This window comes from Cyprinodon tularosa, unplaced genomic scaffold, assembly GCF_016077235.1.
Source record: "Cyprinodon tularosa strain WSP-4 unplaced genomic scaffold, ASM1607723v1 ctg331, whole genome shotgun sequence".
In the NCBI taxonomy this organism is placed as follows: domain Eukaryota; kingdom Metazoa; phylum Chordata; class Actinopteri; order Cyprinodontiformes; family Cyprinodontidae; genus Cyprinodon; species Cyprinodon tularosa.
The window spans coordinates 645,240-672,654 of record NW_024039043.1 but is presented as its reverse complement, the minus strand read 5'-3'; the positions used below and the strand labels follow the sequence as shown (position 1 = coordinate 672,654).

At 36.2% G+C, this 27,415-nt stretch overlaps 1 protein-coding gene across 1 annotated transcript in view; it reads left to right on the top strand.

Annotated features, from left to right (window-relative positions):
• The window catches only part of chrm3a (cholinergic receptor, muscarinic 3a), a 137,701-nt gene extending 110,286 nt beyond the window's left edge, over nt 1-27,415 (top strand). Inside the window, exon 3 of the mRNA XM_038293907.1 lies at nt 23,907-27,415. Coding sequence (XP_038149835.1) covers nt 23,926-25,857 — 1,932 coding nt within the window. The 5' untranslated portion in view covers nt 23,907-23,925 and the 3' untranslated portion in view covers nt 25,858-27,415. The remainder of the gene's footprint in view (nt 1-23,906) is intronic.

The following is a 27,415-nucleotide window of genomic DNA, read 5'->3' as shown; positions in this document are numbered from 1 at the left end:
AAAATGTCAAATAATTGTTATTTTTGCTGCCCTGCATAAAATGTTGTTATTGTGTATCTTTAAATTTGATTTTCTGTAAATGTGGCATCTTGTTAACTGTGTAATAAAGATAGATGTAAGACCTTTATTTTATATGACTTACAAAATGAAATGGAAATCAAACTGAATGTATAATGTTGAGTTTTTATGTGATACACCAACATACAGTTGCATATTAATGTCAAAATAAAGAAAAAAGTTACAAGCAAAGATCCAAGAATGCAGCTTGCATCAGACATTGGCCCTGTTTACCCCTGGTAAAGTGCAGTTAATTTTATGAAGAAGAAGTCTAACTGCTGCAATTTTATTTCACTATAAAAACTTTAGTTTAGTCAAAGTCCCTTGGAGAGCATTAAGAAACAAACAGCATTTTTTCAACCCTATGAAACAGCAAAAAAAAAAAAAAAGTGCAGAGAAGTTTAGTGTGTTTGGTTACAAAAAATATCCAAATCTTTAGGCTCTCGTTGTTTAATACATCAATAAGGAATACATTAAATAGTCAAACAGAGTCCCATGGAGCTCTGGTGGAGCTCCTGAAATCAACAACTCAAGAGGGGGAGTCTGTTGACAGTGCAAGTATTGGACTTCATAAATCTGGACATAATGCAGCAGTGTGAAGAAGTAGAAAGCACTTGTTGAAACTAAGATTTGAAATAAATAGATACACTTTATCACAGGTCTTGCCTATATAAAAAACAAACAAAATATTTGTGCAGTTTGGTCATGTGAATATGAACTATATTCATAAAGGCTTACTTTAAAAAAAAAGTAAGCATGTGATGTTTTGCTCGTTTAAAACATGCAATTTGATATGTGTCTGCTTTTTAGATTATTTTTTTATGTGCTTACAAGTTTGAATTTGTTTTAACACACACAAACCTTGTGAAGATCAGGCCCTAACTGGATTGGTAATGTCTGTACAGTAAGAAAAACATAGATAAGTAAATCTTTAACCTTTTTCTCAAACAAGCTTAAGTTGTGTGTTTATTTTATTTGAATGTATTACTGGAGCACTTGTGTTGCGTCTGGAATATCTACTTCATCAAGGGGTTTCTTTGATATTTGCAGTTTTGTAAGTGCAACAGGAGTCAAAGAGAGTTTATTTCCACACAGCAGGGATCCATGCACTGTTAGAAGCTTATGAAGAGCTCATCACTCTCTTTCCTCCTAATGTTTCTGTCAGTGTGCCGGATGGGAGCCATTACATCCCACTAAATGCCGTTCACAAGATGCAGTCTTACATAAATGCTGTTTGGTTTACTCCACAACATATGAGTCAGTTCGTTTGTTAGCTCAGGGTTTCTTGTTATGCTTATTTAACAACTTACCTCAAGTTTTACATTTACAGAGTTAAATGTTGATATCATGCTAATTTCATAATCTTCTTTTCTAATTATGTAGTTCATTCTTAATGATAGTGGCAACTATCATCATAATCCATTAGCTATTAAGTTTCTAATACAACATTTTTATTGTTTGTTATAAATTTAGTTATTGGACTGAACCAACAGCCTACATTAATAATTTTTTTATTACTTGAGGTTCAACTTTGTTCCCAATATGGTCTAATACATTTTCATGTTATATTTTTCATATATTTTTATCCATTGTTATGTATGGGCACATATATTCAAAAATGTGGCTTATAAAAGATCTTTGCAGTTACCATTAGGTACATAAAGGTTTGTGGGTGTTTGCACACGAAGCTGATCTGCAAATCTAAGGTCCATCAGATTTATTTCTCAGTAGGCACAAATATTTAGCTCTTTGCGTTCATGACTATGCAGAACGTATACTACCCAGAATGTGCAAAACATTGGAAGGGTGATCTGCAGTGTGATGGCTTGCCAACCTCGATGCAATTTATGAAACATAAAACATATGTGTCGTTACTGTATCTTAATTAACTTTAGCACATCTGAAAGTCAGGTGCAAACTGATTGCAAAAGTGACTGCAGTCATTGTGGAAAGAAAAAGGTATAATTCTGTGACAGACAGAGTAACAGAGTCAGTGCACATGTAAACATATTTCGACTATCAGAAGAAAAACAAAAGCAATAGTATACAAATCATCTATCTAGAAATGCTATCTCTGAGCAGCAGGATTCGCTTTACAACAAATATAATGTCTGGATGCACTGGAGAAAAGCTTCCATTTACACCAGAAGTGGTGGTGCAGACTATAGGCATATTTTTTTTCACATGTGAGGAAAAACAATTGCATGCTTTGGACAGATTATTGCAATGTAATTACAGAGGAGATTTTATTTATTCTTTTGTTTTTTTCTCCCTTAGTATTTTTTTGGCTTAAGTTTTTTTGTTTTTTGTTTTTTACCAGGTTTTACCATTAATATTGAATATTTTTACTTTTAGCAATTCTTTAAACTGTTTTTTTCTAGTTGTTTTGGTATAACTTTAAGAAACATATGTGAACTGAATTTCACAAAATGTCATTATTTTAATAGTAATCAATTTTCATCATTATCTTCAACTCCCTGCCTTTGAAATTTATCTTTATATTAAAACCTTTCTTTTTCGTTTAAACCTCCTTTTAATTGAACTGTTTGAATGACCTCTGTATCTTTATAAATTGATCTTGCAGTCACAGAAAGTGGTAGATGCCCTGTACTTACATATTGTCTATGCAAGTCCAAGGACCCCCCAAAGCACTTCATTTATTGTTTGAAATTTGTACTTTAAAGAAAGAGACAAGGACATGAAATCATAATGCAAAACTTAGAACATATGTTTAAGTTCAGAGTGATATTTATTTTTTGCCTTTGTAGTGTGGGTGATAATTAGAAATGAAAGACTGCCTCCTTAGTGCAGCATAAAATTAATCGATTGTATTATATTACTATGAAATTTGAGTTATAACATTTATTATATATATTTATTAAATGTTTGCATATTGAGATTCATGCCAAGTCAAGAAAGTTTGGACATTAGCATAAGTCCTTCCTTCCTTCCTTCCTTCCTTCCTTCCTTCCTTCCTTCCTTCCTTCCTTCCTTCCTTCCTTCCTTCCTTCCTTCCTTCCTTCCTTCCTTCCGGGGGATATCAGCCAAAGTAGGGAGGTCCAGAGTGTGCAACACAAGAGGTTGGGAAGAGAAAGCTCTGTCTAAGCAGTTGGAGAAAACAGCGGTCTTTCCAATAATTCCCTAAAATTAATTTGTCTTTATGTCTTAGAAAAACATGACAAACCATACATAACCGGCTCAGCTCTTGTCCTACCCAGAGATCTCTACTTTATCCAAAAAAATCTTTGCGCACAGACAACACTGGAAATCATGTTTACATGCCACAGTGTTCTGGTCTCTTTCAGTGCTTTCCCTGTAGCATATCTGCATTACTCTAAACAATGATAAGACCTTGTGAATTGGATTTTAACATACACATGTCCCACCATCCTTATGGAGGTCTTTCTATTCATGATTTATTTGTATGGCCAAACCCAAACCCTCACCAAAATCAGTATAAACACACATCCACCTCAATTTATGCTTTAGTCCTAAACCTAACCCCTAACTCAAAAAGAGAACTTCTTATGAGGACCAGTAGTTGGTCCCTACACTGTAGCATATTCCTGGTAAATTGTCCCCACAATAAAGTAATAAATACCTGGCCACACAAACACAAACCTAAAAAAAAAAACAAAAAAAAAAAAACAAGAAAAAAGGAGAGGTAATAGCAGTCATTACATTTTCTTTTTTATGTTTTATATTAGCCCTAGAGGACTCCAGCAGAGAAAACTATGGCTGGCTATTTTGACATATACTGTACTGTATTAGTGGATATCTAGGTTAGATATCTTAAAGAGGAGTTACAGAGTTTTCTAATGATACTTCTACTTGTGGGCAAAACACAGAACTGCAGCCTCTGCTGGTTCTTGTTGCTCATATTTGACTGTTCTTTTTTTTTCTTTTACGTACCCGGAGTTGCAATTTGTGTCTGAGTTAAACTGGATACCAGGTGCTTCTGAGTTGCCACAAAATCCATCTTGAATATTAAACTTTGATTGCTGCTAAGTCTGACCCATTTAATGTTGAAATCCTTGGCGTCACATCTAACGAACAGCACGGGGTCTTCTGACCCAAAGTAAGTTAAACAATAAAAATGTACATTTGTTGGTTTTGACTGCTCTAACTTTCAGAACGGCCAGTTTCCGTGAGAGATTGAGGCGTTATTACTTTCCATGATTTAATAAAGGCTCAAGACTTATGCTAGACTTATGTTTAGTCTTACAGAATGAGAAAGCAAGAGGAGAATAAAGGTTCTTTGATCTTCATAAAATTAGGTTATATATATAAAAGAGTCCACCCTTATTATGTTTCAGTTTTTCATGAGCCTAAATGCAATTCTAGAATCTGTCTCTCTGTCTGTCTGTCTTTGGTGAAAGGTCGGAGGTTTAGCACGCCCCACCTTTTTATGGAACCAGGTCAGTTTGGCCCAATCTAAATGACAAGATAGGAACATTTCATTTAGATTGGGGAAAACAAAATGATAGGAACGATTGTCGAAACAGTTTTTTTCATTTAAGCAAACTCTCATTTCAATATATTTTGATTTCGGTGCATACATATTTGTTCCTTTATTCAAAAGACAATTTATATACTCTTTTCTAATTATTTAAGAACGCTTGAGCCCAAAAGAAGAAATGTTCTGCTTTAGATTCCATGTTTTTTTTTTTTTTTTGAAGCAATTGGGTTTGATGTAGAGCTTTATATAGCCTACAGGTTTGAGTGTCTTGAAGGTGCAATAGATTAACAGATATAAACTTGTCTGTACACGCAAGGCAGGTTTTCAAAGAAGGTAAAAAGTGATTTGCGTTTGCACTTCAGCAGACAGCGTGTGCAAACCATTTGCGCGTGTGACCTCATCAATATGAAGATCATATTCTACTGAACTACTGAATTTCATTAATGGATATGCAAATTTAACATATACCTCATGCAGAGTGATCTTCTCAAACAGAAACTGAACTGCGGCAGCGCTTTTTGCATCTTTTTTTTAGTACTCCTGAAGTCAGGTGCAAACGGACAGGCAAAACTATCTATGGTCATTGTTGCCACGTAGGAGGCATTGGAACAGAGCCAGTTGATGGAGTGCCATTCTGTGCGCATGGGGGTTGGGGATGCTCATTTCTTCACATTACAAGCAGGGATTTTTATCTCTCAATTTAAGAAAACATACAGTAACTGTACAGAAAGCATTGATGTTTCATTTTCTGTTACTGTTTCTTGTAGTTCTTTGAAATAGGCTATGATGTGTACAGTAGGTGTATCACGATTATTATTTTTTAATAATCATCATTATTAACTCTCTCTCCATGGGTTTGAAGCTCATATTTCTTTTGCAACTCTCAAACTGCCTGTAGAACACACAATCTGCTTATTTTAACGGGTAGAACTAAATCAGTTTGTACGTCTCAACATTTACACAGCAATCGTTGTAGATTACCCACAACGTGCCCAATAAATACATAGACTAAAACAAATTGAACATGCAATTCAGTGCATCTTATTTGTAATCTTTAAAGATCATACCCTCTATGTGAAGCATAGAAAATTAGGTTCTATGTTCATACAATTTATCCCCAAATTACTCATACCTGTAAATGTAAAATGATCTCTGTATTTAACCAACACAATTGATTTTTGCTCCAACTAATATAAATATTAAATAATAATAATTTAAGTCTTCCACGGCTATGAATGCCTCTCTAATTATGTAAACATTGTGGCTGTGCATTGGAAACCAGGAAATTGTCACTTTCCTTTTTTTTTCTTTTCTTTAGTTTTAAAATAACCTGCTTGCAGATCTTGTCATTGTGTTTGGGTTCATCTGCTGCTGCTGCTAAATAGAGAGCAGGCTTGTGGTATTGAAACAGACAGATGAGACCACCATGACTTCCCCAGAGAATTTAAGGAATCGAATTTAAAAGCTATTTTCTGCTCCGACGTGAGGTAGAGTCACGTCACCTGGGTTGATATTATTGGATGAAATGGAATACGCTCATTGCCAAGTTTATTTTACGCTGTGCATGTGTGTATGGGTGGGTGTGTATGTGTGTGTATCTCTATGTGTACAGGCACTGAAAGAGATGAGGAGGCTGGGTCAGCATTGCTTGAGTGAATGAGGCAGAAGGGCAGATGAAGACATTAGGTTGTGTGTTTCCACATCCTTGCAAGCGTACATGTTTGTAATACATTTAGTGCTTTGCTAACCATCTGCACAAGCCTGTCTACATCCGCCAGGACAAGTGTTTGGACTGTATTACTGCCAGTCCAGTCCAGCAGCACCTTTCTTTGTGGCAATGCTAAACTTGGATCAGTTTCAAAACTCTGTTGTTATCAACTTAATGACTCGCTGCTCCTTCAAGTGGACTAAATCATAAACTTTGACAACAGATGATATATCTTTAGGACAGACAGTATTTAAGTCAACATTGCTGAGGAGTGTTATTTTGTCTCCATGTCAGCCTTATGTAAGCATGCATGTGTCATATGTAATTTTGGCAGTCATGATCATTAACCCAAGACAGCCCTTTGTCCTAAAATCACACATCTGTTTTATTCCCCCTTTTTTCATATAAACATATTATCACAACCATTTACACTCACAAAGAAGAGGTGAGACCATTTCTATCTTCTCGCACATTCCAAGCCCCGATTCCTTTCACCTCCTCCCCTCACTTTTTTTCATCTAGAGACCCTTCTTCTGCTCCAGCATGTTTACATAGAAGAGAGTGAGTGCCTTTTCTCTTTCTGCTTTCCTTTGAGCGACTGTTCAATAGGCAGATGGTTACGCTTCCTTTTATGGATTGATCGCAATAGCCTATTCCGCCTGATACATGTGTATAGTATTTGTGCAGGGCTGTATTCCAGCTCATGCATGAAGAGGAACACAGAGGGTCTAGTCTGGACCCTTAGACATGCAAAAAACAATATTGTTTAGTAAAGTGTGGTATTTCATAGTTTGGATTGTGTGAATTGTTAGGAACTAGCTGTCACTGTAGTTAATTTAATGCCTAAACTACTTCTCTCCAACTCTGCGCTCCTAAGCAACACTCACCATAAAACTTAGACTAATTCCAACGACAGCACCTTTTGCTTTTGTTTTAAAAACACACACAAAAGGTATGCACTGGACCTTATCCAGATTTAGATTTACTGCAGAAGTGAAGGAAACGTTTGGTGTTTTTCCCTGTAGTCACCTTGAAGTGGCCACAGCCTTTCACCTTGACATATTCCCGAGCCTCCCCCCACTGCCTCTATTTTACCTCTCTGTGTTTCTTCCTGTTAATACTTTCACATACACATATACTACACAGGCATGTCTAAGTGTCTCAGAGTGCCATGTCTAAAGAGTTCCAGCAGCTTGTTACAGAGGCTGTCAGAAAGCGCAAAGACCCACCGCAGAGGTGAGGCTGTGTGTGAAATTGTGCGAGCCTGTAGCTCTACAGCCCACTGCTGTTTCCACATGAAGATATTCTTCTTTTTTTTTCAATTTCCAGTTTCAACCGAGCAATCAATATCTTAATACTAGCTGAATTTACTTTTAGTGTAACACTAATTGAATATTATTTTTTTTAAAGAATGTGTAAAACAGTGGAATTATATTGTAAAAAATCTAAAAAATAATTTTAACATTGAAATATTTCTAAAGTAGACAAACAGTTAAATAACCTAATTTTAAAACATAAGGCTAATAAATTCGAATAAATTCCATCTGAAAAAATTTACATTTTATTAGGTTTTAGAGAGGATTCTTAAATAAGCATTTTTCTGAAACTACAAGTAAGAGAAATATCCTCAAAAACAGATATGTATTGTGTTTATATGTTATTAATGATGTAGTGTCTATAACGCCACCAAATGTAGATCTGAAATAATTATTAAGAATGGATGCGCTATATACTGGCAACATAGAGAGAGTAAGGAGTAAACCTTTTTTTGGATAAATTGTTGGATTTTTGAAGGTCAGAATTGTTCTTACTTTTAAACAAACAATCCAAATGTTATGTAGATGTTTTTTGGGTTTTTTTCTGCATTTGCTTTTTTTTTTTTAACATAAAAAAATAGTCTTAGATTTAAGGACAGGAGCAACCTGTTTATCCCTTTGCCAGTACAAATCAGAAAGTACACAGCCTGACCACCAAGGTAACATGATGATTCTCTTCTTGTTTATTAGGTAAAAACCCGTGGATTTTACCTATTCATAAACTAAACATCTACAGACCTTCCTGTAACAATAAACTCTATGGAATCTGAGGCTCCATAATGTAAGAATCCTGAAGTCTTTAAACAACACTAGGTTTGGGCCTTCATAAAATTCCTTCTGCAATGTAACTTTAATTAAAAGTCCTTCTTCAAAAAAAAGTCACTTATGACCTATTCAATAATAAATGTAATGATCTATTTGTTTTTATTCGAAGTTAGAAAACTACAATTATTTTAAATATTGCTGAAATGATGCTTACCAAAAGGTATCCAGCAAGGAAACTGTAAGAAATGCTGCATTACCTTAAATAATATATGTTCAGTGATGGGACTAACGGCGTTGAAAGTAACGGCGTTACTAACGCCGTTACCTTGTTTTAGTAACGAGTAATCTAACTAATTACTTTGACTGTAACTATAACGCAGTTACCATTGTAGACACCCCGTTACTGCGCGTTACTCTGGTAGCACAATGAACCTTTTTTCATGATAGGACTCGTGCGCGCCTTGTCACGAGAGAGGGGAGGATGAGAATGGCTGATGTATAGTGAGATTCCGTCTGTCAGTTGGGTAGGTGGGTGTTTCTGCTGGCGGGTGTTAACGTACAGCACACACGGAGAGATGGAGAGTGAGGATGATCCAGCAGCAAAACAGCGTTTTCCTGATGGAAATACCGGTGTTACGTCGAGCTGCGTTTCCCCATCACATACGGTTTCCTCGGCATCTCCGCACAGCGCAGGCGGCACGAGTCACTGCGCAAGCGACAGGAAACGCGCATGCTCGCTAAAGGCGCGCAACAGTCGCCCTGTGCTGAAATGATAGTCTGTATGGAGAAAGGGAGAAATCTGGATGGATGGATGGATGGATGGATGGATGGATGGATGGATGGATGGATGGATGGATGGATGGATGGATGGATGGATGGATGGATGGATGGATGGATGGCTTACTCTGCCTTTTCAACCTACTGTATTTTTGATTTTAAACATTATTTGATGGCCTTTGTGGCAGGGATGGAGATCCATATTTTATGTCACACACAGAGTATACAGATAGATAGATAGATAGATAGATAGATAGATAGATAGATAGATAGATAGATAGATAGATAGATAGATGTTGCAGTATCTATAACAACCCAAACACACAGGATTTCAGAATTAGACATCCCCAGTTATTAATTTCACCAGATCTGAATGCCCTGTTAAAAAACTTCACATGGCGTTCCCCCCCGATGTCATTTACGTTGAGTTGCAATAAATGCTAAACTCTCTGCAGGTTCTTGTCTTTGTCGTCCGCTCTATTCAGCTGGCTTTGGAAACACACCGCGAAAGGTGGGGGCTGGGTGGTGAGGGTTAGGGGGGCAAGAAACGCAAAAGTAACATAATAGTTACTTTTACTAGTAACTAGTTACTTTTATTGTGGAGTAACTCAGTTAGTAACTCAGTTACTTTTTGGGAGAAGTAACTAGTAACTATAACTAATTACTTTTTCAAAGTAACGTGCCCAACACTGTATATGTTTAATATATATTAAATATATAATTTCCAAGTATTACAAGACTAGACAGCATTTAAGCATATCCCTGATTGTCTAGTGCTCAGAATTCATCGCTCTCACTGCTGCAGCCCGGGTCGATTCCCGGTCATGGAAGTTGTAGTGCGTCACCAATTGGTGGCTTGATGTTGGGCTTTAGTACTCTTCACCAACATGGCTGGGGTTTCAGTCCTAGTCAGGGGAAAAGCATTTATGGGGAGTGGTGGTTAGGGCATAGAGCTTGGAAACCTTAGGCTCTGACTTCAAGCCCCACTCCCACAGACTGCCACTCTGGCTCTTAAAGCAAAGACCCTTAACCCCATTCTGCTCTCCGGGCGCTGCGCAGTGGCAGCCCACTGCTCCCCACGGGCATGGGTTAAAGGCAGAGAGTTCATTTCGTTGCTCTGTACTTGGGCCAGTGTAATGATAATAAAAGCTGAAATAAAAAGGGTATTATGTTTTAAAATAGCTTAAAACTGGGTCTGATTTAGAAAGATTCCCTGAGTCCTCTTAGAGAGCACCTATCTTAGCCAAGAAAATCCTTCTGTGAAGTTTTAGCTTAAAAGTCATTCAACTGTGATTTTGGCTTAGAGAAACTAAGCAAATAGTTGGCAGACGTCCCAATCTTCAAGAGGACGTTTGTCAACTCTGTTGCTAGGTGTGACGCTATCTTCTAAGAGCTGCGATTAGTTGGTACAAAAAAAACAAACACACAACCAAAAAAATTATTTTTTTTAACTCAGACTTAGTTGAGAAATGCATGTCATGATAATGAAACTTGAACCTCGCAAGAAGAGGACAACTTTCAAGGTTATTGTCAAACTGATCCGTATCTTTTCCTGTCCTTTTACATAACAGCCGGCAATGTGAAAAAGCAATCACTCAAAAGCCCCAAAAGAATTAATTAAGGTTTAAGAATAACATCATGTACACCAAATACTTTATCAGCTCATCTGTGTACATAGATACCGTATGAAATGTCTGTCTGTGATTATGAAGATTATATTGATATTCCTCTGTACTGTACATTTTTCAAATTTTTTCCATGAATATTTAATGTTTTCCTATTATCTTTCTTCAATTAAATTTTGTAACTACAGGTGCACCTTTAACCTGTCCACTTGCTGAAGCTAATTAATTTCAGCTACATGGATTATAAAGTTTGTCTCATCTTTATAATAATAAAGATATTGTTTACGTATACGTGCTCATTTTTATTCACTATTTTCACGCACTGTTTAGGTGGTGGATCAGCCAAGTAGCTCTCTCCATTTCCTCAATCTCTCTGCTTAAGACACTCTTAGTTTCCTAGTAGTCCTCCTCACTATTCCAAACATGTTTCACTTCATTAGCTTTATTGAGTCTTCAGCTCCTTTCACAGAGAGCCTCCATCATACAACCTTTATATACTGTCAGCATTTAGTTTTAAACAGGACCTTGGTGTAGGCGAACATGAGAGAGGGTTGGTTGTAAGGTATGACTGCTAGACTATCCCCATGGTAATTTGGCCATCGGGTTTTGGATGCAATGAAGACTTATTTTCATAGCCTAACTTCTTTGTTTAAGGAGCAACTGACTGTTAGTTTGAAAACTGTCAGGTAAGGCTATACAATATCTATCTATTTATCTATCTATCTATCTATCTATCTATCTATCTATCTATCATCTATATACATATCTATATATATGTAAACTTTATGTCAATATTGTTTTCTGAAACAAAAGCAAATTAAGCAAGACCTTGTCATCCTTTGATATTGTAGATGTATATGTGTATCTTTGTCCTTTGTTATTTGTAATTCTGCTAGACTGCAAAGATTGTTTTTCATGTGAATATTTAAAGAAAAGGCCTGATCATATGCAGAATTCAAACTTCTGAAAGTACTTTAAATATGAACTTATTACATACTGTTCAATAAACGATAATTGTTTTTAACTAAAAGTAATTTCATTTGAATGTGGTGTACTGGAGACATCCATGTTTTTCAAAGAACACTACTGTCACCTACCTGTTTGTGACCTCATGGGTCGGTATCGGCTGTTGAGCAAGTCCCATGCTGTATCTGGTGTTTGTCAGAACGGGCTGTTATCCAAGTGATCTTGAAAACATTCTTCTTCTTCGAAATGTTGGCTACATATTTTCTGTGGCCAGAAGTTCGTTGGCAAATCCTCCCTCTTCCAGTTTGCATTCCAACGGCCGGAACCGCAGTAACCCATCCATGCAGGATCATGAATCGGAAAGCTGAAATAACAATTTTTTTATAACCTTAAGCCAAGGTGTTGCAATATCCAACTACCATGCACATGTTTATTGTCAGTTTAACTATAGCTCTTGTGAATTACAAGAGCTAAATCTTAAATAATTGTTGTTGACTGCAGGTGTGTCTATTAGTTCCCATTGATTTTGCTTGTAAAGCGGGGACAATGGCGCTAGGTTTACAGCACTGTGACATCACTGCCGGAAGATGTCAGGAGAGCGGTGTTACTATATTTGGGCTAAAATGGCTGGTCCTGGACTCAGTGATCATGATGAAAATTTATTATTTATTTTTTTTATTGATTAACACTAAATTCTTTAAATAACCTCAAATGTATTAGTTTTAGGTGAAGATAATGATCCATTCATCATTCCTTGCTGATTGGACCTTTCCTTTGATATATAATCTCAGTAACAAACTGATAAATCAAAACAAAATCTGTTTCTAAAAAGTATACAAGAGGACATAGAACAGAAATGTTCTATTAAATCTAACGCTGCTATTTGCAGCTCTTGTACTCTGCCAGCCTGTTCTTAATTCAACAGAGATCTTTCCAACTGCCATGTTTTGGCTGGAGTTCAAGCTTTGCCTCCTTGGCACTTTACGTAACCTTTCTTTCTGATTATTATTTTACTTCTCACATCGTTATTTTATCAGACTAAGCTACTGTCAGCCTTCAGTCTGTTTATGGCTTGTGGTGCCAGTGCAAGCAGGAATCAAGACTACCGCGCAGTAATCTGGATTGCTGTAAAAGAAGACACCTCAATAAAAGCAGATCTCCTGGCTGCTGTATTCATAAATGAGAATAAACAAGGTTGGGCAGAATAATTATGCTGAACAGCTTCCTGGTATTTAGCAAGTGTCAGAAATTCTTTCTCTTCTTTCTTTTTCTAAATCACCGGGAGGAAAAGTTCACCATGATCACAGTTAGAATTCAGCAAACTTGTAACATTTAGTGTTGCTATTTTTGCCAACTATGCAGAAGCATTAAATGCATTGTGCAATCGGCAGTTGAATCCTAAGTATTTTAAATAGTAGATGAGGCAATGGGAATTCTGGCATCTAGCTTTAAATGTGCTTTTGTGTTGTATTTTATTCTTAAGAAATTCTTCTGTTTTTTTTATTAGAGCAGAAGGGTAGCTATTTTCTTTGTTTGTTTTTAATTTTTTTTCTTAGGTCCAAAGCTGCACGCCTCAACCAATCTTTTTTTCAAAAGCAGCTCTTTGCAGTTAAGTTAAAATTTTCACTGTGCAAAGAGAAGATTTTACAGAACTCATTTACAGACAACTCAACTTTCACAAGTTGTCGACTTTAGGACTAAAACTTAATTATTAAGGTTTGCTAAATTTGTATTCCATGATATTGTAAATGGAATTGTATGAAAGTAGTGGTAACCTAGAAAATGAAATAACAGAATTTAACAAAAAACAAGAAGAGTGAGCTGAACTTTCACCTCCTGAAATAACCAACAGCTTAAAGTATAAGTCATGAGGACCTAATTACTCTGTAAGAAAAAGGATAAAATGTGGCTACATTGCACTTGCCAGCTAATTAGAAGGTGTCATTTTTATATATCTATACAATGTCTTCTATAATATATTCCAGGGCCAAAAGAAATAAAAAATATTACAAAAAAATACAGCCCATTGCTGTTAAACAAGGTTTAGAATGTATTATTTAAAAAGCTTTATAAAATTATGCATAATGCTGCATTGTATCATTCATAAAACACACAGGCTTTTAGACACGTCATTAAAGCACAAGACTTAGGGGTGATAAAAACATTAATGCACTGAATAGTCAGCACACCATCAGCATGAGATAACAGGTAGTTATGACTAATAAAAGAATTCTGTCAAGAATATTTACAAGATACTTGAAGAAAAACAGCTCTGGTGAGTGAAAGCTCAGAACCTTGTGTGTCAGTGAACACCGAGTGATAAATTCTTAAAACTAAAAATTTGTCTGATAATAATGGAGGTAATCTCACACATTATTTTTCATGCTTGTGAAAAAGTAAAAACCTGTTCAAGTATATTGATAGTATTGCAGGGGATCAAATGCACATAAAAAAGTTATGTAAAACATGCTATACTGTAGCGGCGATTCAAAATGGCCCTTCACAGTCAAATGCCAGCTTAATGACAGCCCATTTCCTTTGGATTCCCAAAAAAAATCCCCTCCAACTTCCAGCAACTGGAGTGACCCCTCCTTGTCCTGGGCCTGCATATATTTTTACTCTGACTCCACCGTTTCACTCAATTACAGGGTCTGACCAGGAGAACGTGCTTCTGTTTAGATCTTAATGTCCACAAATCATGACAGAAAAAATATTTTTGCACAAAGATAGATGTTTAAAGAGGAATTTGTGGGGGACCACCAAGGACCAGCCAAGGGCCCATCAAGGAAAGTGTGGAAATTTTGAATGGCTACTACTGTAAATTTCTTTAAACTTATCAGATTGTTTTAGAATTTTTATTCCATGTCCATGAACAAGTAATTACTGGTGTGATAATAGCCCCTGGCTGCTCAGTGATGCAGTGAGTAGCACTGCTGCCTTGTAGAAAGAAGGGTCAGGGTTCGATTCCCCTCCCGGGGTCTTTCTGCATGCAGTTTGTATGTTCTCCCAGATGCAGGCGTGGGTTCTCTCCGGGTACCCCGGATTCCTTCTGCAGTCCAAAAACCTGACTGTTAGGTTACTGGCTTATCTAAATAATCCTTAGGTGTGAGTGTGTGCATGAATGGTTGTTTGTCCTGTGTGTCTATGTGTTTCCCTGCGATGGACTGGTGTACCCCGCCTCTTGCCCATTGACAGCTGGAGATAGGCACCAGCACCCTTCACGACCCCACTTTTGATTAGTCTGACGGGAAATGGATGGATGGATAATAGCCCTGGGGTGTAAAGCCCCAGGATTGGTATTGCCCTGGTAATAGGAATCCCAGGTATTTCCCTTTGATCAGTGTTTTTTAACCCTGGTCATCAAGGCACACTGCCCTGCATGTCTTGCATGTTTCCCAGCTTTCACACACCTGATATCAGTTGATAGCAGAGTAACAAGCCTTGCTGAATTGCACTCATCTGAATAAGGTGTGTTTAAGCCGAGAAACATCTAAAGGTAGTAGGGCAGTGTACCCTGTGGACCAGGGGACTATACCACGAAAGGATTACTGGGTAACGAGACAACTTTAGGATAACACTGATTTTTTTGGTACCATGAAGCTGGGTTCCTTCTTGGTCAGGCTAGGTACCTTGGTATCATGCTCTGAATGGTAAACCTCCTCCAGGCAGTCTAGCTGTAGAATTGGTCTGAGACGTAGGAAAAGCTGCACCCAGCAGCCAATTTGCTGTTTTGGAAACAGTGACTTGTCCTTTCATTGAAGACCTAATTAAATTAAGAGGGAAAAAAACGTAAAAAAAAAACAACATCCCAATAAAAAGAAACATGAAGAACAAAAATCAATTAAAACAAAATATGCTCTTGACAAATTGAAAAGTTCTCAATTTATTTAGTTTTATTTTTTCTTCTTTTTGACATACTATTCTTTCACTATTCTGTGTTTTTTTTCCCCTGTAAAATGTTTGCCTTCACTTGTTTCTTGTATAATTTATATGAGAAGCTACTTTTTAACCTCCATTGTGGGAAATTTCAAGTCTACTACTTTTTCGTCCACTAGATGTGGACACTCGTTTAAAATGACATAGCCACTTTATAGCCCTATATATTGATTAGGGTGGACACAGCCCAGATCCTAGACGATGTGTTGTCCGTGCAGGAGTGCTATCATGTACATCGCTGGGGATGCTGAGCGGCTCAGGAAAAATGATGCACTTTTTTTGTCATGTTATATTTTCATAGCTGTTTTTAAAGACTTTTGACAATGTTTTCATTTGATTGACCACAATCTGAATTCAGCTACCCGAAAGACAAGTTAAAAGCATGCCTGTCCACCTTTGTTTTCACTGAAAACGGGGAAAAAAACCTGGAAAGTATTTCCTCTATAGTCCTGTGCACTTTTACTGAACCGTATTTTGTGTTTACAAAAGAAACTCCAACCTTACTAACAGAAGAGATCTACAGAAATAAAATGGCTTGATTCTTCCATTTTCTCAGCTTTGACTCTGTTCCTCTTTTTGACAATAACAGAGTATGATTGTTACTCTCCATCACACACAGTTTTCTACCTTATTTAGATTAAGAGCTCCAGAGGCCAAACATCAAACTTTCCCATTTGAAATTGGCTAAACTAAGAAGCTGTGAACTTAAAAAATTTTAAGACATCCCTTATGTACTCAGGCAATTTCCTTGCCAAAAAAATCACTAAATGCTTGTTCTTGTCAGCACCGAGTACCTGACAGATGGCCTCAGGCATTTCCACGAGCCCTTCCACTATCCTCTGCAGCAACACATCATCACCAGTTTGTGATAGATTAAGCTTAACATGTGCAATGAAAAAAAAAAAAAAACTTTGCTCTGGTCTTCAACCCATTTTACATAGAAATAAAAAGAATGTCAGTAATATGGTTTAGCTATTTTCAAATGTATTCCATTATCTACATGAAAATGGATCTAATTAAGGTTAACTGTTTTTTTTGTGTGTTTTTTTTTTTTTGTCTGCTTCAAATAGGATTATAAATGTATCACCTTATGCTCATGACTGGCAGTGATCTACTACTAGTGAGAACACCTAATTTGTTGCATTTTGTTAGGGCTTTACAGTAAAATAAGTAGAAAACACATGACAATATTTCTTATTAACAATTATGAAGGTATATTTTTCTGCATTTATTTTTACTTTTTCTAAATCATTTTTAACCATTTTTTCTGCAGTTATTATTGCAATATTTAAAAGAAGAAACCAACATGATGTATGAAGTATTAGACCTATCAGAATACCAAAAAAAAAAAATATCCACTTCGTTTCCAACTTTAAAGACATTTCGCTTCCAATCCAGGAAGCTTTTTCAATTCAAAATGGCAGAAATAGTGTTGCGTTCGAGGCTTTAAATAGTGGTTTAGAAAACATCCAAATTGAACCGGACGAAAGGATCTGCCCCTTAGGAATGGGCAGTTTTTTAGGTCTGTGTCTCTGAAAGGGGGGTTGTAAGCCAAAACAAGGCTTTGTTTTTTGGTCCACTCTATGAAGGCTCAAACTAAATGCTATCTCTGACATTTTGAATGCTAATATATATATACAAATAAATGGGAAGCGAAACGTCTTCAAACTTGGAAACAATGTCCAGTGGATTGTTTTTTTTTTACTTTTTTGGAATAACTATGACCTGGGTGACTGACAATCTTCACCAGCACACCCTTCAGCATAGTTACCGCAGTCTCAGAAGTCTTCAACAATGTCGTGATTGAACAGTTATAAAACCCAAAAAATAAAGAAGAAAACAACGGTTAGATCGAATGCAGGTTGGGTGCCGAACAAACTCTTCTGCTGGGGTGGCTCTTCTTATTTTACAGATCATGTAAAGGCAAACGAAGACAAAGGTGGAGTTGTGGGTGCCTTGTTTTTTTAACTTTGTGAGGGAGGGGATTAAACAATGAACCACACTGTGCTACTCACCGTGTACTGGAGTGGATAAAGTCGTACCTTAGAGACCATGTGTAGTGCAAAGTTCAATAAACATCTCAAAACATCTTAAGCTTGCAATAAGGGTGTCCCACAGGGCTATGTTTCGGGACCTTTATTATTCATGCTCTACATTAATGATAATCTTCAGTATGCGGTGAGGTGGACTTTCAAATTTACCTTTTGCGAAAAAAAAACAAACAATACGAAATGTATACCATTGAGCTGAGGGTGATACTCTATCCAATATAATTGAAGCTCTACAGTATATCAGATGCAAGTGTTATCATTTTTACCCTTATTTTTAGTTTTGTTTCATAAGCTAGTATTTATGCCATAAGACGAAAAAAATAAATAAAAATTTACTAATTAGTACAGTAGAGTAAAGTAAAGAAGAAAGTCTAAGTGCTAGGTGTTGTAAGGCTGCTGTTATTTTATTTTTTTAGATAGAAGAAAATATGTGTTGGATGATAAGTGATTAATGCTGTTACCTAATGCTATTATTACTTTTTTTTAACAATTACTAGTACCAGCACTACAACTAATGCTACTTATAATAATAATTATTATTATCATTCCACTTCGACCAAACATCAACAAAAACTCCAGTTCATACAGTGGATCTATTGATCTCCCACCGCACTACATGTTGCTTGTGTATGTTTGTATTTATTTGATTTTGGAAAATAGATTTGATCTATGGATTATTTTGTCAATCTATTATTTTGGTTTGCAGTAAAAGATGGATGAAAAAGTCAATATCCTGTAAATATCAAACCGCCACTTCATTGCAAGGAAGATAAATTCATGACAGCCTCATTCCCTAAGTACAAATTAACCATTGCGGTTGAACATTTATCATTAATTGATCTGTTGTTTGGAAATCTAAGATACCATGCCTGGCTTAAAGTAATATAGTTTGTACTTTCCAGCAGGACTTCTTTCTCATACTGTGTAGACTAAATCAATACTGTAACAGTTATGTTGCACTCATAGGCTCATTCCTGTTTCATTCCTAAACCACCCAGTCTTCCCCCTTAATCAGTATAAACTGTAGTAGATGTGGTGTATCCTTTCTTGCTTGTCTGCTAATGTTAATCAAGCCATCAAACATTTAAAAACAGCTAGAGGCTTTACTCAGAAAATTCTAATTAAGGAGGATTAAACAATATATGTTTGGCCAATTTAGTTTCTGTACCATAATTCTTCCCAACTGAATTAGCCTCATAAATTAAAAGCTTGCATAGACATGGATAAATGATTATACAAGATGGACCTATGTGTGCTGGGTAGCCTAGCCATACTCAGGGAAAGAAAAAATTTTGTGATCACAAATCTAGCAGCTGGAAAAGGGCATCAATTACAAGGCATGCCTCTATATTTTCTTTATATATATATATATATATATATATATATATATATATATATATATATATATATATATATATATATATATATATATATATATATATATATATATCCAAGATCTCAGTGAAGGGATCATAACCAATGATTGACTGCAAAACTTACACATACTAAAAGTTCCACTTAGAAGGCCCTGTGTTAAAGCTGAAGTTTAGAGAAAGGCCACAATTAAGAATAAATCAACATACCATCTTCTCATTACTCATTTTGACAGCATTTCTGACTTGAATCAGAATAGTTTGTATATTAGTGAATTCCAATCTTTCTATTCTGGGATTTAGTTGATTTGATTGTTCTGTATCTTAGCTGGGTATGTTTTTTAAGTGTTTCAAGATGGCTGTTGTTTATACATATAGTAAATTTTATAGAATATGTGTATTGTTGGATTATTGCAAATGGTCAGCAGTTTGACAGATGCAGATGTATAGAGTACTTTTGTGTAATATAAATCTTCCTGAGAAATGCTAAGCTCATTCACAGGGGTCTTGAAATATTTCCTCTATTCTCTCTGTGCCAAAATTGGACAAAGGCGGATTTCACAGTACCTTTAATTGCATGTGAAGATTGATCCAAATGTGCATACACTAGGGCTGAAACAATTAATCGGATTAATTGTGATTAATCTAATATTGAAATAATCGTCAACAAATTAAGAAATCGAATAATCGCCCACTGGAGTATAGAGACTCAAAAACATGCCTTTAGCTGACAAAGCCAACCAGTTATAGCAGTAATTATACCAAGATTGTAAATCATATGTACACATTTTGCTTTTGAGATAAAGATATTTTTCTTCTGTCAATATGCTCTATCCAGAACTCCTTGAGTGGAAAAGTTTGTTTCAACCAGTTTAATTTTGCAAAAAGTCTTCTTTAAAGAACCTTTTGATACCTTTTATTATTAATCAAATAATCAAAAAAATTATTTACATATTGATTTGTACAATAATCGTTAGTTGTAGCCCTAGCATAAATCTAACCTGGTTGGGATAGATTGATTTGAAAAGCAGGAGGAATCACTGAAATTATTAGAAAAAATATTATATATATATTTTATAATAACTAAAGAACTAAAGAAAATGTAAAAATCTGCCACTCTAGTCGGAGATTGGCTGGAGTCAATTTTCCCCCTCCAATGTGCTGTGGAAGGAAAGAAAGGAGGAAGAGAAGCTAAATTTGTCACAATTGCAAAGCAAAAGTGACAAATTGATTAATAAAAAAACACTGACAAACTAAAGAGCATTGCTTACAACTGAAACAAATGTATTAAAACCAATCTAAAGACTTTTGCAATGTAAAGCATGTAACAAAAAAAATGAAGGTGTTTGAAGCTTACACTTTGGTCTTAATATTTACTACGCTGAATTTAAATCTAAGCAAGATGCTTTTTTGTCATTTGCATGGATGATCAAATAGTCCACTTGTTTCTCTTCTGTATATTCTGTATATATCTATATTTTTTAGATGTCTGATTATGATGAATGCAAAGACCCTTTTACTCTCATCAGATGTCCGTTTGCAGATAGCTTAAGCGGAAATTGCATCTTACATAAAAGAGAAAATGAAGACCAAAATGTCCATATTGTACCTCATATGTCTGTATTAGTGCTCTGCTAAATTGGGTAGCTGAAAATAGAAACTTGATAGAACAGCAATCAGACTAGCTCCCACCACCTGGCCTAGTCACCCAATTTAGATAGATCTTTGGAAATGGCTTGGGTTGTGCAGTCCAACCATGCTGGGACACAGTGCCTACAGAAAAGGGAATATATTGTGTTGCAGCACAGTGAATGAGAACTGATCTCAGTGTAACTGAGAATGCTACACAAATTTGTACTTCACAGTTTAATTTTAAGCATAAGTTTTGTCATAACAGAAAGGCGTCTTTTTTCAGTTTCTTCTTTTTTTCATTTAAACACACAGCTATCAGACAGTTTTATGTAGTGTCCTTAGATCTGGAAATGTTGCATTTTACAACTCAGGCTCGATTTTCTTCATAAAAATACAAAGTTCTATAAAGCAATCTGTGCACGAGTTTTATATATGTGGATTTAAGGTGTGGAGGATCTAGTGGGTCACTGAAAAAGTTGAAAGAAATTTTTTAATTAGCTCAGAGAGCAGAAGGGTCATTAAAAAGGTAAATGGAAAGGGTTGTGCAAAAAGAAAATACAATGTCAAAAAGAATTTGAAATTGTAAGTTGAAAAATAAAATGAAAATGGAATAATGATTAACTTTTCTAAATGTTTAATTAGAAAAAAATATTTATAATCAGATTTTCAAATACCCATTTAAAAACAGGATTGGAATTTACATTTTCAGATTCCAGTAATTAATAATGGATTAATAAATTACAATTCCTCCTTTAAATTTATTTTAAATTGTGCAATTAGAAAATGCTTTTCAAATAGGAATTCAATGATTAATTTTAAATGGGAAGATCTATTTTTCAGTGACTGTCTAGGTCCTCCATATTAAGGGACTGACTTCTACTATTTAAAAAAGAAAATGACCAGCTACTCTAGAGGACTCATGTATGAAATCTGCAAAAAAAAAAAAGAAACATGTTGGGGTTTATGTTTAATTAATTTTTTTGTTTTGCTGTCAGATTTGTGTTTCATTTGTAGTCTCTTCTCTCTTGATAACATGCCAAGTTGAGAACTAAAAATGTGTTTCTACTACATCTCATATCTACACACGGACATTTTGTCTTTCTAAACCAATTAAGAGACTTTCACCATTCACTTACACTGTAGCATTCCTTTATCATATCCTGTGTAAAATATGAGTTGTAGAAGTACAAAGTAGCCTTTGTTCTCTTAAGAGGCTTGTAATTTTTGTCATCTGTCATAAATGTTGCACTCCTTTTATGTGTGTTGTTTTTCCAACACTTCTCTAATTTTTCTTTTAAGTTAGGGCGTTTCTGTTTAGCCCTTTGCTTTGGTACATGCATGCAATGTATTTTTGCACAGATATTCCACACAATATGCAAAATAACATGCTTGTACAGAGTAAAGTGATTTGACTGGAAAAATCTGTCTGTATTTTTGCATGAATCATCAGGTGGTACGTGTTTCTACCATGGACAGCAGGGGGTGAGGGTCTCTTGATAATAATTGTGGCAGGGTGTGTTTAGTTTTGGTTTAGGAGCGCTGCTGGCTACTAGGGTTATTTAACAGCTCTGTGGGAAGTCTGAGGGTTTAGGCACGGGTGCCACTCTCAGCTTCAAAAGCTTGTTTCTACTATGATATTTTGCGTGAGCTATTTTCATTTAGAGCAGTATGGGGCAGCTGTGATCTGAAATCCTTGTTTGATGGGGTTGATAACAGCATGGTGGTTTTTTATCAAACTCGGGTGGTTTTATTTCTTCTTAGTGTCAGATCAGGTTGGTACTTGGTCTGTTTTTTAAAAGCATATACAAATTCCCAAAATCAGTACAGCTTATACTGCTTTTTACAATCTCATGTTTTGAATAGTTATAAAATAAAACTGAGGAACATTTACTTCAACTCTTTGTGAACCTCTTTGTGCATTTTTTATATCTTTTTTTTTTTTTTGCCAAATGGAAGGCATGGCCTTCGTCCCATAATTACAGGTTTGAAATCATGGTTGTACAAATGTACAGTTAGAAACCACAGATTTTTTTTCTTTAAACTGTGCGACTAGAAATGATGACAGAGAAATTGCAGGATTACGTGTTTTTTTCTTGAGTACAGCATAAAGGTTTTACTTCAAATGTAAATAACTGTACTGGTTAATTATGAAAAACAATTAAAAAGTTACATATTCTAATATTTAAATATATATTTTGTTAGACAACTTGAGTAATTTGACATCTTTTGTTAATCATTTAGAAATACATCTGACTCTTTACATTATAAAACTAAAAAAAATTAGATGTAGTCTCTTTCAGTCTCTTGCATTTTTAATTTGGTTTTTCCAGACTGTATCGTTTGTGAAAACCCATTCTAAATTAAAATGATGTTCTGTTTTCCCTCCTGTTTTGAAGAGTGCCATAAGGAAAGGGGCCTTGGTGTCACCTGGTATTTTATCTCTGGGGACATAAAAGGCATTAATTATGAAATAAAAGTTCTTACAATTCTCATCTAAAAAAAATGGTTAAACTGAAGTAACAGTAAGGAGTATCAACAGTATGAAATTTCCATTAACACAGTATTTTCTTAATCCTATTTTATTCAATAAATATGTATATCCAGTACATCTTGTTTTGGCTTGGGGTATTTGTAAAGTTAGTTAAATTTAGCTAGTGTAAGAACATCCAACAAAATGTCTTAAGAACAGTTTTATTTGTACATTTTTGGTTGCATTTTCATATGAACTTAGTTTTGCTCCCAAACAAAGAGCAATGTTTTGGCAGGTTGAAAAAAAAAAAGGTGTTTATGGATTCTATCCACCCAGTGTCATGAGGTACATTTTCAGTGCTGAGATCTATACACAAAAAGCAAGTTTTTCTAAGTATAAAACCATATAGATTAATTATCCGCGGTTTTGCTGTATTTCATGATAAAAGCTTGCAGTGAAAATACTCTTTTTCTACAGATGTAAAATATGGTTTAGATGTTATGTTGTAATAATGTTATATGGAACTACATTGGCAGTGTGTATGTAATTTGTAAAATGCATATGTATATTTAAAGGATGTATTAAAGATAAACATCTTAGTCAAACAGTTTTGTCAGATTTTTTTGTGTATGCCTACAGCCTCACCTGCTGGATGTTATTAGAATTGTTTGCTATTCTCATGCATTTATTTTTTCTCCACTGTATCCCTCTTTGTCCACTTTTCTCCTGTATTTCATATATTCCCCCTTCTCTTTCTGCCTGTCTCTACAGAATATGCCAGAACACAACAATGAGCTCCAACATCACAGACCCTGGTCTCCTCTTGACTGCCCACCCATCACCACGAGTGGCCGGAGCCTATTCTCAATCCAGTACACTTCATCGTGGAGAGATTGAAGGAGTCTCGTGGATGGTGATTGATGAGAATTCCTCTTTCACCAACAAACCGCTTAACATCACTCATCAAGCAGGGAATGAAACAGCAGCCCTTGACCCTCTTGGTGGCCACCCTGTGTGGCAAGTTGTCCTCATTGTTTTACTGACTGGCACCCTGTCACTGGTCACCATCATTGGCAACATATTGGTAGTGGTGTCTTTCAAGGTTAATCGGCAGCTGAAGACAGTCAACAACTATTTCCTATTGAGCTTGGCTGTAGCTGACCTTATTATAGGAGTAATCTCCATGAATCTCTACACAGTTTACCTTATAATGGGTTACTGGGCCCTTGGCACCTGGGCCTGTGACCTTTGGCTGACAGTTGACTATGTTGCAAGCAATGCATCCGTTATGAATCTTCTGGTTATTAGCTTTGACCGCTACTTTTCAATAACCAGACCTTTGACTTACCGTGCCAAACGGACCACGAAGAGGGCTGGAATCATGATTGGCCTAGCCTGGCTTGTATCACTTGTTCTGTGGGCCCCTGCCATACTTCTGTGGCAATATTTTGTTGGTAAAAGGACAGTACCCTACAATCAGTGCTATATCCAGTTCCTCACAGAGCCGATTACAACCTTCTGCACAGCAGTGGCGGCTTTCTACCTGCCTGTAACAATAATGAGTATCCTCTACTGGCGTATCTATAAGGAAACACAGAACCGCTCAAAAGAGTTAGCTGGGCTTCAAGGTTCAGAATGTCGTGGGGGGATACGAGGAAGGGCCAGAAATAATAAAAGGGGTGAGAAAGCTAATTTTGTACATCAGACTGGAAGTTCTAGGAGCTGTGGTAGCTATGAGTTGAACAGATTGCCTAAGAAAAAAAGTACATGTCAGAGGCTGGTTGGGCGATTCCACTGCTGGCCAGGGGTTCGGTCATGGAGACCTGGTAGTATCCGGCAGGGGGATCGTGATCCAGACCAGAGCAGCAGTGACAGCTGGAACAACAATGATGCAGCAGCCTCATTGGACCATTCTGGTTCCTCAGAGGATGAGGACTGTGGGGGAAGAGAGATGATTTCTCAAAGTCATGCTATTTTTTCTATTGTCCTCAGCCTTCCTGGCATTAAAGCTGCCGTCAACTCTCAGCTTACATCATGTGAGGATCTGGATGTAGCCTCAGAAGAGGACCCACTAAGGGGAGCTGAATTCAGCCAAGAGAGCTTGTCAACAGTTACCACGAATGCCACAGAAATTTCACCCGAGGGAACAAACAATACAGGAAATAGCTATCACCAACGTTTCAGCTCACGCAAAACACAGTCAATGTCCACCATTCAAGCAAAGTCTAGCCAAGGGTTTCTGGATGGCACTGAATCAACAACTACAATTGATAGGTCTGCCACCTGCACAGCCACAAAGTCCTCCTCTGTCCCACTGTCTTTCAAAGAAGCCACAATGGCAAAGCGCTTTGCCATGCGAACCCGTACTCAGATCACCAAGAGGAAACGAATGTCTTTAGTGAAGGAGAAGAAGGCTGCTCAAACACTCAGTGCCATCTTGCTTGCTTTTATAATTACCTGGACACCATACAACATCATGGTGCTTATCACAGCATTTTGTAAAGTTTGCATCCCAGAGACCCTGTGGGCAGTAGGGTATTGGCTGTGCTACGTTAACAGCACAGTCAACCCCATGTGCTACGCTCTGTGCAACAAGACTTTCCGAACAACCTTTAAGATGATACTGCTGTGCCACTGGGACCAGAAGAAAAGGCGGAAGCAAGAGTTTCAACAGAGGCAATCAGTGGTCTTCCACCGAGGCATTCCCAGAGAGTCTACGTAAAATGACTATATATACAGTCATTTGTTGACATAATTTTCAATGCTGAAGACAGGACAATGGAAATAAAGGTTACACTGGCCTAAAAAACCCAACATGTCCTTGTCTGCTGTTATGCTAAAATACAGCAACAACACATAATGGTCTTGTGGTATGTGTTTATGTCAGAGCATCTATGTACTTTGGCAAATGGGTACACTTGGGACGGTATTTCCCTGTGGTGAAGTCTAAAGCTGAATGCTTTGTCTTTCTCCTAAAATAATTCTTTACCATTTAATGCAAGTGTTGCTGGGAGAAGAGGACAAGGAAAATATTGAAAAGGGCTTTTAAAATGCATTGCAGGAGAAACATGAAAGTGCTGTTGACAAATGGTAAGCATGTCTATGTTACCCAGGGGGATTTACATTTCTTACCACCGCTGAGGGTAGTTAGGTTTGTATTGTAGAGTTGTTTTACATTTTAAACTAGACTGTTTATATATATGTTCCTGAGAGCCAATATAAAGAGGAGACTTATGTTCACTGGTGTCTACATTTTACTAGTTTGCAGTGACTTCTTGACTGGCATGTATTTTTAGCAGAACTTTTGTGGAATATCTTTCTACATCAGTATAGCTTTCCTGTTTATGATGGAATATATAAATAAAAAAAAAATATCCTACAATATGTCCTTACTCTTACTCATCAGACAACTGTTATTTTGTGATTTTCATCATTGGTTTTCTATGTACTCCAGGGATTTCGAGCCAGTTTGAAAATTATACATTTGATGAAGTGAACTGTGAATATTCTGTGTGGAACTACAGTCAGTGAACTGCTGCTCTGTTTAATGTGATTGTTGTGGTTTTCTATGGTGAACACAATAAGTGCATTGGTTGTGTTTTTCTATGCTTGCAGTTTCCTGTCAAAAGTGATGACTGTACATTGCTGAAAAGGTTCTGTGTACATTTCTGATCTGGTATGCGAAGACTGATTGCACACACAGATATACATTTTTCAGGAAACGTTTGGTTGTCTGCCATGGTTTCTCACTTAAAATTTCTCGATGTCAAAGGAACAGCTGCGCCCTCTGGAGGCATTTTAACTCTTACACATTTATGGTCAGGATTCTCAATCAAAACAGCCACATTTCCAAGCTTTATGTATTTTTTTTACATTGTAATGGAAATGCCATAAACATTCAACTATCAGTGATTTGTCTTTCTTTTGTGCAGTTCTTTAAATTTGTTATAAAGCCACGCCATATATGATTTGTATATAAAGTCAAAAGCTTCGTATAAGACACAACTAGCAAAGAACACAGAATAAAATAATTCCTAATGTATTTTAAAAAGAAATTTGCTGGCTTTTTTTTGTAATGCACATTAGGTTTTTTATCTTAAGGTAATGTTTTGCCAAAAAAATAGAAAATGTGCAAAATATATTAAAGGCAAAAGATGATCTGTAGTGCAACAGCTGTCAAATGAAGAAAATAAATGAATATGGTAAATTTATTGTTCACCCTATTGTTTTTGAATTATGTACAAATTGGATGTCAAAATAAAAAAATATATCTCTGGCAA